The following is a 15555-nucleotide window of genomic DNA, read 5'->3' on the forward strand; positions in this document are numbered from 1 at the left end:
AAGCAATATAACTACAAAATATTTGCTAAAATTATTTTCTGTTTTTTACTGGACCGTTCATGGACGTTTCGCTGAGTTTTTCAAACAAATTTCTCTGTCTTTTTTTCCCTTGGTGATACAGTTGGTAAAAATGCAGTGATGCTTATGTGTTATTCAAATGATGATGGTGACACAGCATTAACTGACACTTGCCAGCAACAAATACCTATCTCTGAACATCAGTCTTTAGACAAGGCCATTAGTTCGGAGTTTCTGTCTTGTCAGCTGGTTGTCATTCTTTACTACACAACTTAAGCAAAATGTCTTTCTTTACTCAAATACATATGTAGTATTTTGAAAGGCTTCATGGACATGTTCCCCCCTCCCTAAATTTCCATCAGCTTTTTTCTTAGTGATGTTCTCAGTTACTGAATCTTTGCAGCTGTCCAATAACTTTCTCATGCCTTGCTTTATAATAAAAAGAAACAAATTGCATTTCAACATGCCATCTTGCCCAAGGCCTTATTATTTATTTTGTCTTACAAGAGATAGCCTTATATATATACCCCTAGGGTAGTATTGTCTGTCTTTGCTGTAGTGCTGCACAGTGAGCTCATATCCAAATAGCAGAAGAACTAAACAAATTGAAAGCATTAGAATTTTACTGCTCAAACCTTTGCTCAAGTTTAGCCTCTGGTCCTCAGCGAGATAAATCTCAAGTGGACAGTGAAGTGATATCAGTCTCCAGTTAACATACAGCCGCATCATAAAACAACCCTGCTGTTGGCACTTTATTCCAGAGAGGCCCAGAGCTGAGCCACCACAGACACTGAATAGCTTCAAGTTATTAGTGAGGCAGCATGTATTATCTCGTCCTGCAGTTGACTGCACGCTACACTACCCGTCTTGTGCATAAACAGAGGAGACCATTTCCCGGCAATGTCACTCTTGAGCACAATGAACAGCTCCACTCGAAGAACGCAACGCCAAGATAGGAAACAAGTTTAAGCCTAGACTCCTGCAGAAGGTCAAAGCACTTCTCCAGTACCCAATTGACTGCGTGCAGCGAATGATAAACTCTCATGCTAACACGCAGTCTCTTCATTCGGAAATTTAGCATAAAACTAACGTGTTAGAAAAGATCATAGTCGATAAATAAGCGCATGTCTAACACACAATCCATCTCAGCTGGGCTGAATTGATCACTACCACACCTGTTGTTTTTGCCACAGCAGAAAAATGCATAATTTATATATGTATAGTTAACCAGCCTCCAGGTATCCTAATATCACAACAGCTAAAACACTGTAGAACAATATTCTCAGAATCTCAGAATGGCTGAGGTTGGAAGGGACCTCTACAGATCATCTAGCCCAACCCTCCCCTGCTCAAGCAGGGACACCTAAAGCACGTGGCACAGGGGTTCTTTTGGCACAATATGTTTTGATAGAAGTGTCTTTTGCAAATGCTCTAAAAGTTTAATTAGGGGATGCTACCACAGTATTTTAAAATATCTTAATAAAGTTGCAAGTAAAAGTGAAGGTTAAAAAAAAGTACAAGCAAATGTGAGGAACAGGGAAAATGGGTGCAAACCTTTCCCCCAACTAGTTCATGAAAATAGATTAATATTATTAATGTAGACAAGAGAAGAGGCCTTAGATCAAAAATCCACGCTGTTGGTCGTAACTATTATTTACTTCCAATACCTGGACTTCGTCAGAAAAGAGTAAGAAGCAACTGTTGATGCAAGCCTAATTTACAGCAATGCTGGAATGGCCCATAAACATTGCTTTGTGAAGGATCTACTGCTGCATAATAAAGCCAATTCCAATGTTTTAGAGAGCTATTGCAAATTTCTGCAAAATCTAAGTATATAATTGGCATTATGCTAATTCTTCCATTTTTTTCCAATTCATTAGCAACTGATCATATTTGTCAAATAGTCCTTCAAAAGGAAAAATAAAAGCCGTAGCAAAGCATTCATCTTTCTTATTCTAATGATATTCTTATTATCTCTTCTTCTGTATATACCTATCTCATGAAAAGGAAAACCTGAAAAATCCCATAGAATGTTTACCCTGTGGGGGCAAGTCTTCATTCTTAACCACATACTGTGCTACAAAAACAATTAAAAGAGTATTAACAACACTAATAACTATCATTACATCCTATCTATCTATCTATATGCAACCTGTATTCCTCTCAGAAATCTAAATGGAAGTGGAAGTACCCCAACAACTTAACAAGTCCTTAACATTTTTAGGGTTGCTAATTTTATCTAATTAACTGCATGCTTTTAATTAGGCTGTGTTGGCTACAAATATACTTCAAGTGCATTTTCTTATCTTCGTCCCAAGGCAAAGCCAAAGGACATGTTTAACATACTTGAAACCAATTAAGCTCCTCCATAGTTCTGTAACTTAATTCCACTGTTACTACCAGACATTACCATCATGTAATCTTAAAAAAAAAAAAGTACTTACAATTGCATATTATTATATTACTTATAATTATATAAGACTACTGCAAATTTTTCAAAAATGGGAGTTTCATTGCTTTCTTTCTTAAGAAACAGTCTTGGACACATTAAGTTGTCTAACAGTTATCTAATAGCTCTTTATTTCTTAATTTTACTGAGCTTGTTGCATTCTGTGTTACCTTCTCTTTAAATAAACGCTGCCATTAGCAGCAATGAACTACTCACTGGTACAGTCTGGCCTTCTGGAGATTTTGGCCTGCTGGTTTTGTTCTTTTGAATCTTCTTTTAACCCTCATCTTTCCTGTAACAACCAGCCCTGTTTTACCTTCCCTTTGGAAATATATTAATAAGGAATATTTATAAAAAAAACTACAACTGCATTTAACATCTAAATCAGCTCACATGGGTATTAATACTAAAATATTACTGAAAGTACCATGACACACTGCAACACTAGCATCAATACACCACTCGCAACGTTAAGGGCTTAAACTACACCTGCAGAAGAGAACTCAATGTTCATTACACACAGACTTATGTTCATTTCTTAGCAACTTTAAAAATAATTACTATAACAAGACTTCATATATAAAAAAACCCTGCTGTTTAAGTATCCCTTTGAGTGCCACGTAGGCTTTTCCGCACAGTAGCCTGTTCATCCTATCAATTAAACCTTTCTAAACCATTTAGTTCTGCATAAACCCTGGCCTTTATTTTTCAAGGACAAGCACGGTCACTGACTCGGGAAGCCTTGACATCGCTCCTCTGCCCATCTCTGATTAAGTGGCTGCTGTAGTGGGTTAGCAGGTCAAACAGCACTGGAGGAGGAACTAAGGAAAACAGAACACTGCCTTATTTATTAGTATATGCACCTAAAATAATTTAAATTAAAATATTTTTTAAAATTCTTAATGGAGGTTAAGCAGCTTTTTTAACCCCTGTTCAAATTATTGAATGGCATATTAAAACCAATGGGGCTATAATGTACCTTCTAATGCGACCTGCTATTTTAATAAACTGCATATATATTTAACTTGAACTATATCTATGTGCTCAATATTACTAAAGGTAGGTTAATAATGCCTGTAGTTTGACTCTATCCAACTACTGTTTAAAACAAAAACATTGCAATATAGCCTCAGAGCTACCTACTTAAAATGAATACTTAAAATTCTACTTTTAGTAATAGAATAGGCAACCTTGAACTATGATGCAACTACTGCAGTACCAGCTACTTAGAGGGCTAAACTGTAAGTAAACCTTGTGAAAATCAGCACACCCCCAATACAGTGAGGTGGGTGTAGTTTTTTCAAGCAATATGTTTGCCTACCTTATAAGAGCTCAAACACCATCTCTGTATCTCCCACCACACTGAGACTTATGCATGACGAGGGCAAGAGGGCTCTACCTCAGCGTTCCTACGGGGACAGCTGATATTCCTACAGCTATACAGTAACGTGCCTCCTGCACTGCCATTCAGTGAATGGGCTGTGACCAGCTGTGTATTTTTTCAACTCTTAGAAGCACTAGGCCTAACCCTATTCTGGACCTGCTGCAGTAATACACATTATTCTCTTGCCCCTGTAAGGCAACGTATGTGATAGTGAATAGGACATTCGTTTTTCTTCTTACTCACAGAGGTTGGAAGAAATAAGAAAAAAAATGAAATTAATAGTAGTTTAAGAGATGTGTCAGGCAACAACTGTGTAGAGGCAACAACTGTGTAGCAGCATATTAAAAACTGTAGGAACTATGACAACATGCAACAAAGCAAAAGTTACTACACTGAAAGGATTTTCTCCCAACATCCTTACCAGCTTTGCACTCATGGCACCTTCTTCCCTCGCGATGAGGCAGACACACACACTGCCCAGAGCTGTGGTCACAAACCGTCCCGGTGAACGTACCCAGGGCGTCGCAGTCACAGCGCTGGCAGCCAAGGGGGTTGCTCATGCTGAGGTTGTACATGTGAAGCACGCACTGGCTGCACTGCAGGCCAGTGACACCAGCTTTGCAGGGACACTGTCCCGTTGACTTGTCACACAGCACAGAGCTGTTTACTGTACCTGCCTTATCACAGTTACAGGGCAGACAAACAAAGGAGGCGTTTTGTTGTACTTTGTGGTAGCCGTCTGCACATTCATCGCATTGCCTTCCTCCAACGTTTGGTTTACACACACATTGTCCTGTCTTAGCATCGCACACAGCCCCAGAAAGTGACCCTGCAACGTTGCATTCACAAGCTTTACAGCCAGTTACATCCAGGCCATAAAAGTTCTCCATGCAGGTGTCGCAATGAAGTCCTTTTACTTGTTCCTTGCAGCTACACTGCCCCGTAAGAGGGTTGCAGAACTGGTTCACTGAGCCATGGACATTGCACCAGCAAGGCTCACATCCCTCTTCATTAGAACTTCTGAGACCTTTAAATCCAAAATTGCAGCTATCACACCTATGGCCTGAAAAGAGAAAAGCTATTAATAAGAGAGCCAAAACACCATTCATTTCAACAAAAACAAAAAGTATATTACACTTAAAAAGAGAAAAAAGAAAGAGAGAAAAAAAGAAATGACTAATCTTTTCCTTCACCACTATAATTAACGGGAATTGAAAGACTGAACGAATCAATTGAACAACAGCGACATCCATGAAAACAGTTTACTCTTCCAATTTTGTTTCAGAAACAACGCAATGTGTTTCAGTCATCTTCTCAATATTAAGAAGAAAATCTTAAGATATTTCCACAAGAGATTTTAACACACCCCTAAGGAAAAGAAAATCATCTATGCAATCCTCAAAACCACCTGTTACACTGTTCCCCTTAGTAAGTAGAAATCCAGCACACAAGAAATTGTGCTGCTTTTTTAACAAATTTATATGGTATATTAAAAACATTATATATATTCTAGGACAACACAAGTCAGACTAATTGCTATGAATGAGTTACTTAACACTGTACTCCAATTTCCATGTTGATTACACGTCTGTTGGTGTTTACTGTTAGCCCTTACTGAATGCAGAAAACATTTTCCATAATCCACAATGAAATAATATTTTTATCTAAATGTTTGATTTAGTTAACTCCTACAGTGCATTAAAATCTAAACTGTTTTCTTAATATTTCATCCTACAGCTTTATTAGCTTTGTTTTCAAAGTCATTGCTTTATCCCTGCCTCCAGGGATACCATTTGTATTTTAGTTTATAAAATGTACATTACAAGAAAGCAAACTAGATTATTATATGAAAAATGCAAATTCACAGTTATGTATTTTCCCTTGCAATGGGAAAATCCTTTGCTATGAAGCTATCATTAAATAGTTGCACCAGAAAAAAAGAATAATCTAATACTCTAGCAAAATGCTACCATCATTCAAAAATATAAAAACATACAAAAATACCTTTAGTAACTTACATGTAGCAAAATAAAATTTTTAATAGTAGGAAGTTCTTTATATACATGAATAAAAACTCAAAAACTCAAAGAGAAGGCAAGTTCCTTTAACAGTGATAAATGACTCACCTAAGGCATATCATTTAATTTCAATAAGGAAAATAAAAAAGGACCACTATTGCTGCAAATTTTAAAAATAACTGTATTGTTAACAAGAATTATGACTCATTTTGAACTATTAAAATTGGTCTACATGGATTCATATCATATCAGTTTTAAAAATATGCGCAGTGCTTATTTGAATACGCCATACATATTCCTGACAGGTAATCTATTCCTAACGATACTGAGGAAGGCCTACAGGGCATCACATTCAATGTTAACAAGTACAGGGGAGTTAGCATGCTTGGCATTTAATTCACATTCTTCTACCTTTTTATTCTAGATGAATGACCTACTTTAATAAAATTATTGGTGCTAATGTATTTTACTGGTGATAGAATCATTAGTAAGATTTAACAGTTGTGTTAACTCTAACAGTTCACGTTTGATAACACCCCAGTCCATGGATGCATTTTTCCCTTATCCTGTTTGTTTAAATAGATAAAATGGCAAGAGACAGATTGCTCTAAAAACCAATTTAGAAACCCAGAGAGGAAAGCCTTCTTTGTTAAAGTTTACAGCACAGTTTTGGCAAATTACATTTGGTAAATCAAATTTACTTAAACATGTACTAACATATAGAAGCTTATTTACATTTGGCTTGGAGAACAAAAAAAAAAAAAAGAATCAGGACTTTATCCTATGAATAGTGAAGCACTTGCTTAACAACAGTGACTCACCATATTTACAGGTAAATTAGAGATTCTGCCCTTTTTATATACCAAATTCCTACTGAGATTACTTAAAAAAAAAAAAAAAAAAAAAAAAAAAAAAAAAAAACACCTTTGCAGACATTGGGGATGAACCTGGCCAAACCCAAAATGTAAGCAAAGAACATATAACTAAGAATATCATGAAGTCCATCTTATTGAACATTGAAAATGTTTTCTTATGAGGCATGGAAACATTCACAGAAGTTAAGAGGGCTCTTAGCACCCCTTACATTACATGAAAAACATAAGTACTTGGCATTCCACAGGAAAGACAATACAAACTGTTAACACTTATGTCTGTCTATACTCATTTTCATTACTTGTTGTTTTGTATTTGCTTTTGGAAACCACAATCAGAAAAAAAATAAGAGGGAATAAAAACAGTATTCAGGATTCACTGTAAAAATTTAGTATTCACAATTCAGTGAATTATAAATTAGCAGATACTTGATTTTTTTCTTAATACAACCTAAAACTATGGTTAGGTGAATAAAAAAAACACATCTACTATGTTAATAACAAAGCAAAACAGGATTTTTTTTTGAGACATATGCATGGTTTGAGACATGTACAGTTACCATGCAAGGCTCACTTTATCAGGAAATTCTCCTTGCATAATATTCCCATACATCAACATTTCAAAGTGTATTATATATACTGTGTACTTTGGGCACTTGATAAATTTTGTCCTTATGTGGCTGTGGCTCCCCTCAAATATGCTGGAAGTAATAAATTGCTATAATCAAATCTAATTTCTGAAAAATACCTGTGGGAGTAACAAACAAAAAAGCACGTCTTGTAAAAAAAATGATAAATAACACAGAAGGTAGCAGTTTATTATAATCAGCTTGGCATTGAATTACAAAATTAAAATTATGTGGCCCTTGATAACTAACCCTAGCAATGTACATGATCTGTGGAATTATGTTGACTTATTTTGCATTTCATAGAAACAGTTCAAAGAAATATAATAGAAAAAAATGGACAGATTTATCACAAAGGACTCTGTAGCAGAGAATATTTTGAGAAAAAAAATCCATTTATTTTTGTCTATTAAGAAAACTAGCATGGAAACGATTTGCTTAGAACTCATTAAGTATAAAACATTCTGAAAAAAGTGTTAATTTCCTGAAAGAAACATCTATGCAGTAAGCAAATTACATTATTTCTGTGACTTATTAGTACGGAGCTATGTAAGCTAATGCAACTATGCCATAAAGAAACTTCTAAAGGGTTGATTAAACTAAGCTTCAAGCTGTAGTTTGATAGAATTATTAAATTAATAATTTTCCAACAGTTAATTTCATTCAGTTTTTAATCTGCCTTCAGCAAAGAAGTTTACTATACTTTTCATTTAGAAATCAAGTGTTTTTTATTTCCACAGATAATAAGAAAAATGGCTCCGAAGTCTTCCATTGCACATACCAATAACATTTGCTTTGCACTTGCACTGGCCTGAATTTTGGTGACAGGTAATATCTCCATTGATTGTCCCAGAGGTATTACAGTTGCAAGGACTGCAGCCATCAGGGTTTGACTGTTGTAGATTGTAGAATCCTTCCTGGCACTGATTGCATTGTCTGCCAGACACATGTCTCTTACAATTACACTGGCCTCCAATCTAGAAAGATACAAAATATTATAGAATGATGAACATATCTATTTTTAGATGATACACTCATTAGCAACAAGAATGGGAGCATAAGATGAGGCGGAAGAAGCTAACTTTAAATGGACCAGAAAAAATAAGCTTGAGTAACACATTTTTCTCCCCATCCATTTTTTTTTAATTATAAAAAAGTTAAATATTAAAGAGTAACTATTGGATTTTAACTAGATTTAAGCCATGAAAAAGTCTCGTGTTTTCAAAAAGGGAGGAAAAGGAATTGAGTAAACAATGCAGAAATATTTAAAGCAGGACAAAGTAACCTGAAGAATATCTAAGTTGTATTGTATAAATGGTAAATTCTCATAAAACAAACCACTACTTTGAATCACAGAAGATCTGTATTTTCTTGTTCAAAACATATGCAACAACATTTATTTTTCCCAACATTGTAGTTTGATGAGAATGAAGCAATGCTGAAAGACTTCCTGATTGATTCCTCAAAAAACACTCCAGGACAAATTTTCTCTGCCTTTACAGAGAAGCCAAGGGCTTGGCGTGTTTGGAACCCTCTCCCTTTCCTAAGTCCAGCTGGGATCTGAGTCTTTCCCCTCAGTGTTGGGACATAAAGCTCCTTCTCTGTTCTCCTATGGTAGCATTTGACCCAGTCGATGCTGTCTTTGAGACATGATGATTTGAGGGCTTTTGCCTCATATCTTGTGCAAAACTAAACAGATTAGGCAATATTCAATATGAGGAGGAGAGGGGAGTTGAGCAATACAGAAAAGCATAATGCCTGGTTTGGCAAAAAAGTTGAGGATCCACAATGAAAGAAACAAAAACACATCCCAAGACCCAAACCACTAAGAGGCAAGTAGAGAGATTTTCTATGGACTACAGAAAAGGTGGGAAGGCCATGAAAAGAGAGAGGTAGTAGGGTAAATGTTCCATCAATAAAGTGCTGACTGAAACTGAAGCAGAATAGTTTCCTTTTCATCTAAACTCTAAGAAAGAAAATCTACCAATATCTTGGGATGGACATTACGTCTGCTGTTCTTAACCACATTGTGATAGAAATTACATATCAGATATTTACATCTATCATTCTTATTACCATATCACAGGAATTTTTCATGGAATTGAAAAATTATTTATGAGCTAGAGAATATCCTTGATAGCTTCTAGTCCCCAAATGTCTTCATTTTAAGCGAACATCACAAGTACGAACTGTACATATGACCATTAGCCTCAGAAAATAATACTGGTTTCAATAAAAATATAAAACAAAGCTAAAGAAATTGTGGAAAAAATGTGGAAAAAAAAGACACTGAAGTTCCTTACGGGTGACTAATATCCTCTCATTATATGATCAACTGAATGCAGGCTTTTGGGAATGAAGAAATGAGCCACTGGTCCAACAGCAGAAAGCAGGTATGCATTCCGCTCTGCCCGCTTGCAGCTTGCGATACCGGAGCGTTTTTTTTCCCAATTCTGCAGCTGCCTGTCCCACCATTATGTGTAACTACATGGAATAACGGCAGGGTTAAGGGGAGCAGGGTGCACAACAGTGATTGCCATATGAGAACATCTCAGAAGCTCATGCCCCACTGTGCAACTGAGGTCTGCTTCCCGACCTGTGACCAAAGAAATTAAAGCTGTGCATGTCTTGGGCAGTTTAATATGTCCCATTTAAGCTCTGTGTTCTGAATATTGTGTTAGTAGTGGAGCATGATTGTTTCACTTGCTTTATGTGGATTCTCAGCAGTTAGCAGGAATAGTGTCTGTGACAAAATGGGAAGGTATGGTAAAATATAAGGTGCTTTTTAATTTTTCTTGTAACTCAAGTTACAATTCATTCAAGTACTTGAGGAAGTTACCTCCTCATGACCTTCTTGACGGTCGTGCTGGGTTAATGCACAAACACACTGGAGCACAGTGCTTGTACCACTGTCTCTTTACAGATTTCATTTTCCCAAACTCAGATGTGCTGAGGAATGCAGACGTACCATAGACAATGAAAATTGTGTGTTATAAGTAAAAAAAATTCCTGACCCAAAGAAATTAATTGCAGATATTGACATAAATCAAAAAGCACAGTTATTCAAATCTACAGGGAGTCCTCTTCTGTAGCATCAGATGCTGTAATTCAACACACTTGGCTTTTAATCAACTACTCGAACAATAAAAGCTTCTCTTCATAGTTGTCTTCACTGAAAATCTACAAGCCAGGCAAAACTGAAAGCAATGGAACAGACCTTTGGTACTTGGGACAAAGCTACTCAGAAGTTCCACATGAGCATATGTTCCTATCTATCCTTCCCAAACGTATTCTATGGTATAATAAAATCTCCCCAGTGTGCTATCACCATGGAACTATCATTGATGTGTCGCTGATATTTTGCAGAAAGAAGAAAAATTTTAAAGGCAGGAAATAATATTTTAAAATAAATATTTAAAATAAAAGTAAAAACCAAAGGTTTGGCTTTTGCAAACCAAAGGTAAGATAACATTAAGCACAAAACGGCAGGTGAGTTAAGAGAGGGCAGAACAGCAAAAAAATCAAGAAGGATTAAAGAATTCACAAACAAAAAGCAATCCAGTCTAATCCTAAATGAAGGACAATATCTATTTTAATACACAGCTATAAAGGAATCATTCTGTGTCTGAGTTTAGCATACTGAAACCACACAGCATATCATCACAGCCTTTATCTTTTCAGAGAAAAATTACACAGAAAGGAAGAAACTTGTCAAAGAAGTGAAAGTGCTAAGAAAGAGCATAAAACTTTTACTTTTTATCTTATATAAAGATATCTCCCCCTAGAGCTCAGTAGAAGTACATAGCATAATCCAAAAAGCTACCTTATGAAGGAAAGCATTAGATGGAAAAAATAAGACTTTCAAAGAGTGAGAGTCAGATCAGAATTAGAAAATTAAATATCACCAGCAAATTTAAAAAAACATAATAAGGCTGTCCAAAAACAGATTTTTAAAGAATAAGTTGCTAAAACATGAAGGGGAAAAAGGGTTTTCAAAGGTCAGAAGCATCTGAACCAAAAGAAGCCTACTAGAGAATTAGCACGGTCAGTAAATAATTACGTTGTACAATAAGCTGATTCAAATTGGATAGCAGGCTTTTTTCCATGACGAGGGAAATGCAGCATTAGAACATGTTGCTCAGATAGAATGTGGAATCTCCATCCTCACAGATATTCAAGACTTAGCTAAACAAAACCGTGACTGGTTTGACAGGGTTGACAACAGTCCTGCTTCATGGTGGAGCAGATGGCCAGCTAATACATCTGTGATTCTATGAAGCATTCAAGGCAGAGACAAAACACAGAAAAAGCATTTTGCAACTGTTCCCTATAAGAGAGTTTATAGAGTTATCCATAACTCCATCTTATATTAGGAACAATTTTCAAGACTTCATTCAAATTGAAATCTCACAAAGAAAAGATTTTAGCAAGATCTGACCTATCGAAAAGTAACTATACATTAAAACAAGGCACAAGTCAGCCTAGAGTTCTAGAGGAATTCAAATGTGAAATTAATGAATTATTATTTGCTTAAATCAACCTCAATACAAGAGGAATAGAAAAAGGTAAAACTAATCTCTTACAAAGGCTCTAAGATATGTGAACATGAGTTTGATATAGTGGAAAAGATTTTTTGGTTTATCTTTCAAGGGAAAATCATGCCTCATGGTTCTACTGAAATTCTTGGTTACACAGCAAAATGTGGAAATACTGTACAGGCATAAGTTAAACCAAACTGGTGATCAAAACATCAAATCAATTTCTGTAAGAAAAAAATGCAAGGAAAACACGCAGGGAGAAACAATACTGACTACAGGTGGACAGTCCTAAATGAAGTCCCAGTAAGCCCTAAATGAGGACTTAATAGATCTGAAAATAGGTTTCTATTGGCCATTGTTATGCAGATCTGACACTTGTCCAGATATCCCAAATATTTATTTGAGAAATAAAAATCCTATCTTGGTTTAAGAAACATATACATGCATAGGTACATAGATATAGAGGTTTTTAATATTGGCAAATGGTAAGCTAAATTTTCTAGTGTGTTTTTTAAAAATCAAAATAAATTCTGAGGAGAGAAAACAGGAAATTCAAATGAGTAATATTTAAGGGGCACACATAAAGGTGAAATTTGAAGTATGACCAAATGCTCAGGTGGAAGCATGAGAATCTATGTTTTCATTTGACTCCTTAGAGAAAACATTTTGTCCACCTTAAAAAGGATTTTCATGTATCACAAGTCAGGACAACTACCACCCTGGCAGAAGGCAATTAAGCCTTTGCAACTCCAGCAGGACAGTATATAGCTTCTTTGCACCAACAGGTATATGATACACACTTATTTGCAAGCTATGAGTAAAATTAAAAAATAAAATAAAACACAGAAAAAGCTGGGAGAAGAAAGATATCTAGATTCAGTGAGACTTGAATAGAGAGTTCCAAAGAACAGGTAAAAAGCCATGGCAGCACTTTCAGCTCCAACTAGAAAAAAAATGCCCTGGAAAAGAGCAGGTTTTTTATGTCATTATGTATGGAATATCATAACAGAATCAAGAAAGAACTGCAAACTGCTGTGCCTGATTGAATACAGATGCAGTGCTATATTGGTCTGGGTAAAAAGCAGGAAAATGAGTCAAGAATTGAGGTGTAAGGGCCAGAATAAACTAATCTCCAGCTGTATGGGAATACAGAACATAAATTATCACATTCGTGGGTTTCTGGCAGCATTTTCTCCTTTGTGAATGGTGGGGTAGAATGGCAGAAAGCAGGCAATTCTCCTTTCATTTGCAAAGCTTTGGCACCTTAATTAATTCATCTGGACTTTCTGATTATTTGACTTCTTTGCCAAAAGTTCGCAAGGAGGATGTAACCAACATGCATCTTCTCTGTATGCACTGGAGATCAATAACTAGCACAGATGTAAAAACCAAAACCAAAACAGATCTTTTAAGTAAACTGTAGCAATTCTCTGTCTTTACCCACTAGTCGCAAGGGATGATTTCTCACTTCAAAAAGAAAAGTGTCCAGTGAACTGCTCTTGGGTGTGCTGCTACATCTCTCTTAACACCCCAGTCATAAGGTTAGAATACAGTTTTACAATTAGTAATTACAAATGAAGTTACACATAACTGACCTAGCGTTGCATGAGAACTGATAAACCTATGGAAGGGAGAAGCAATAAATACCTGCACATAGCTCCTACCAAGGGGAGAGAGAAATAGATGAACAGAACTGGCATAAAGTTTTCATTATCAGCCCAAACAAAAGAGATGGGACTAGCAGTGTTGCAGTAAGCTCTTCTACCTATTCGCAAAGGTATTGACATTAATATTACTTTACTTGATGAGTAAATATTCTATATGATTCAACAGATAAATCTGTGATTCAGTGGAGTGGCTTTATAACTCTGTACCTCTTGGAACTTAATGAAAACAACTAGCACTCCACAGAAAGAAAAAATCTTGATGAACTGCTGAAAATGGTAAATTATGCAGTAAAAGTGTGTTCTGTACCATTTTTGGCATATTTCCTTGAAAATTATCGTTGTGACGTGACAATTAATTTTCATGAGTAGGGTCCTTATTTCTTATGATTCCATCTTCCACAGGTCAAATCTGGAAACACTTCCTTCAATGATGCCTTCCCATTTCATGTAATTCATTTCAGCCTTTACTCTCCAGACGTATTAATCTATTCTTTAATGCCTCTTAATCATTTCTCTTCGCACTGCTTCTACTGCAGCAGTCAATTGATGCTTTATTGAGCAGTTTCCTCCATTTTTCCCATTTTATCTTCAGACCGTACTCACATACTCAAGCTTCATCATTAACTTTTTGGTACATTTTACTGTTAAATTAGTTATTGCTGCAAGTTTGTAAAAGACTCCTCCTTTAATTATTAATGCCAGCTACAGTTGTTTTAGGTTAATCAGAAACCAAGAACATGCAGGTCAGCGTTTGTTTTCATTTTCCCTACACCTTACCAAGACAGCCCTAACACGGCATCTGGAGTTTTCAAGGATTTTTCATTTCTGTGATATTGCCAAAAAGTATCATCTTCAGAAGAGAGAGAACTATAAATTCGTTTTATTTGTGGCCACTGGAGACTACTTATAAAAACATAGTGTGCTAAAGCTGGATATCACTCAGCACATGCACCCATTCCCATGGGTGAAAATGCCTTGAGCCAAACTACGCATCTATTTGCACCAATGGAGTACCGAGGAGGAAAATAACAAAACAGGTCTACACAAGCTTGCTGTTAAATAAAACGCAATCAACAACAAGATACACCATGGAACAAACACTGGAGTTGAATTATCCCATGAAAAAAAGAGAAAAGATGAAATGGGGAATGCAGGAGCAAGCTTAAGAAATGGTCTGACTCAAATCCTTTAAAATATTTTTTAAAAAACATTTCAGACAAAAAGGCACTTTCTTCCCAACTCCTAACAACACTTGGAGTTTCAACAAGAATTGTATATATGTGATTAGAAAATGAGTTGCAATGCATCTGTAATGTACTTTCAAGATCTCAGTCACTTGAGTTTTCCTGCTATTGTCCATAGGCAGGTATGAAAACAAATCTACTAACACAGAATTTCATAAAATATATCTAGATTCAGTACAATGATTTATGATTCCTACATTGTTACCGAACTCTATGCTAACAGACTCTCAGTAGGAGTTTTGAAAGCTACAGTTGGAATTATGAGTAGACTGTATGTCTTGCTTGTCAGGCAAAATCTGGCAAATCTGATGTTTTTCCTCTTTTCAGCTATCTTAACTTTTTGTTTGTTTAAAATGACTTCATGAGTTACATGGGATATTGATCTCTGTCTGAATTACGAGGAGAACCAGCTTAATTTTAGTTCAATTTCAGGCTCATCTTACTGTCTAAATGTTCAAAATCTTCAAAAATTGAATGTTTTAAAATTACTAAGGACATCTGTACTTATCAGTCTCGCCAAATCACTAATTCACTTCTGAAAATCCATATGACATCTTTTCTTTCTCTTTCTGATCCAGATGAACTCTGCAACAGCATGTGTCAAATTGGGTTTGGGGGTTTGCCGTTTTTCAGTCCAAAAATGTCGATAACCATTTTGAAAAAGCTGAACTTGAACAATTTTTAGGAGGTATTAGAATACATTTGGCATAATTTTGCTGCTACAAGCAAAGCTAATTAA

General features: G+C 35.8%; 1 protein-coding gene across 1 annotated transcript in view; it reads right to left on the minus strand.

The window, feature by feature from the left end:
- USH2A (usherin) overlaps nucleotides 1-15555 on the minus strand; it is a 356467-nt gene that overhangs the window by 290032 nt on the left and 50880 nt on the right. The window contains exons 11-12 of the mRNA XM_088531950.1: nucleotides 8149-8344; nucleotides 4273-4914 (exon numbers count right to left, since the gene is read on the minus strand). Of these exons, the coding sequence (XP_088388076.1) occupies nucleotides 4273-4914; nucleotides 8149-8344 (838 nt within the window). The remainder of the gene's footprint in view (nucleotides 1-4272; nucleotides 4915-8148; nucleotides 8345-15555) is intronic.

This window comes from Tinamus guttatus, unplaced genomic scaffold, assembly GCF_059628265.1.
Source record: "Tinamus guttatus ecotype Peru unplaced genomic scaffold, ASM5962826v1 Tinamus_guttatus_pri_ptg000033l, whole genome shotgun sequence".
NCBI classification, from domain to species: domain Eukaryota; kingdom Metazoa; phylum Chordata; class Aves; order Tinamiformes; family Tinamidae; genus Tinamus; species Tinamus guttatus.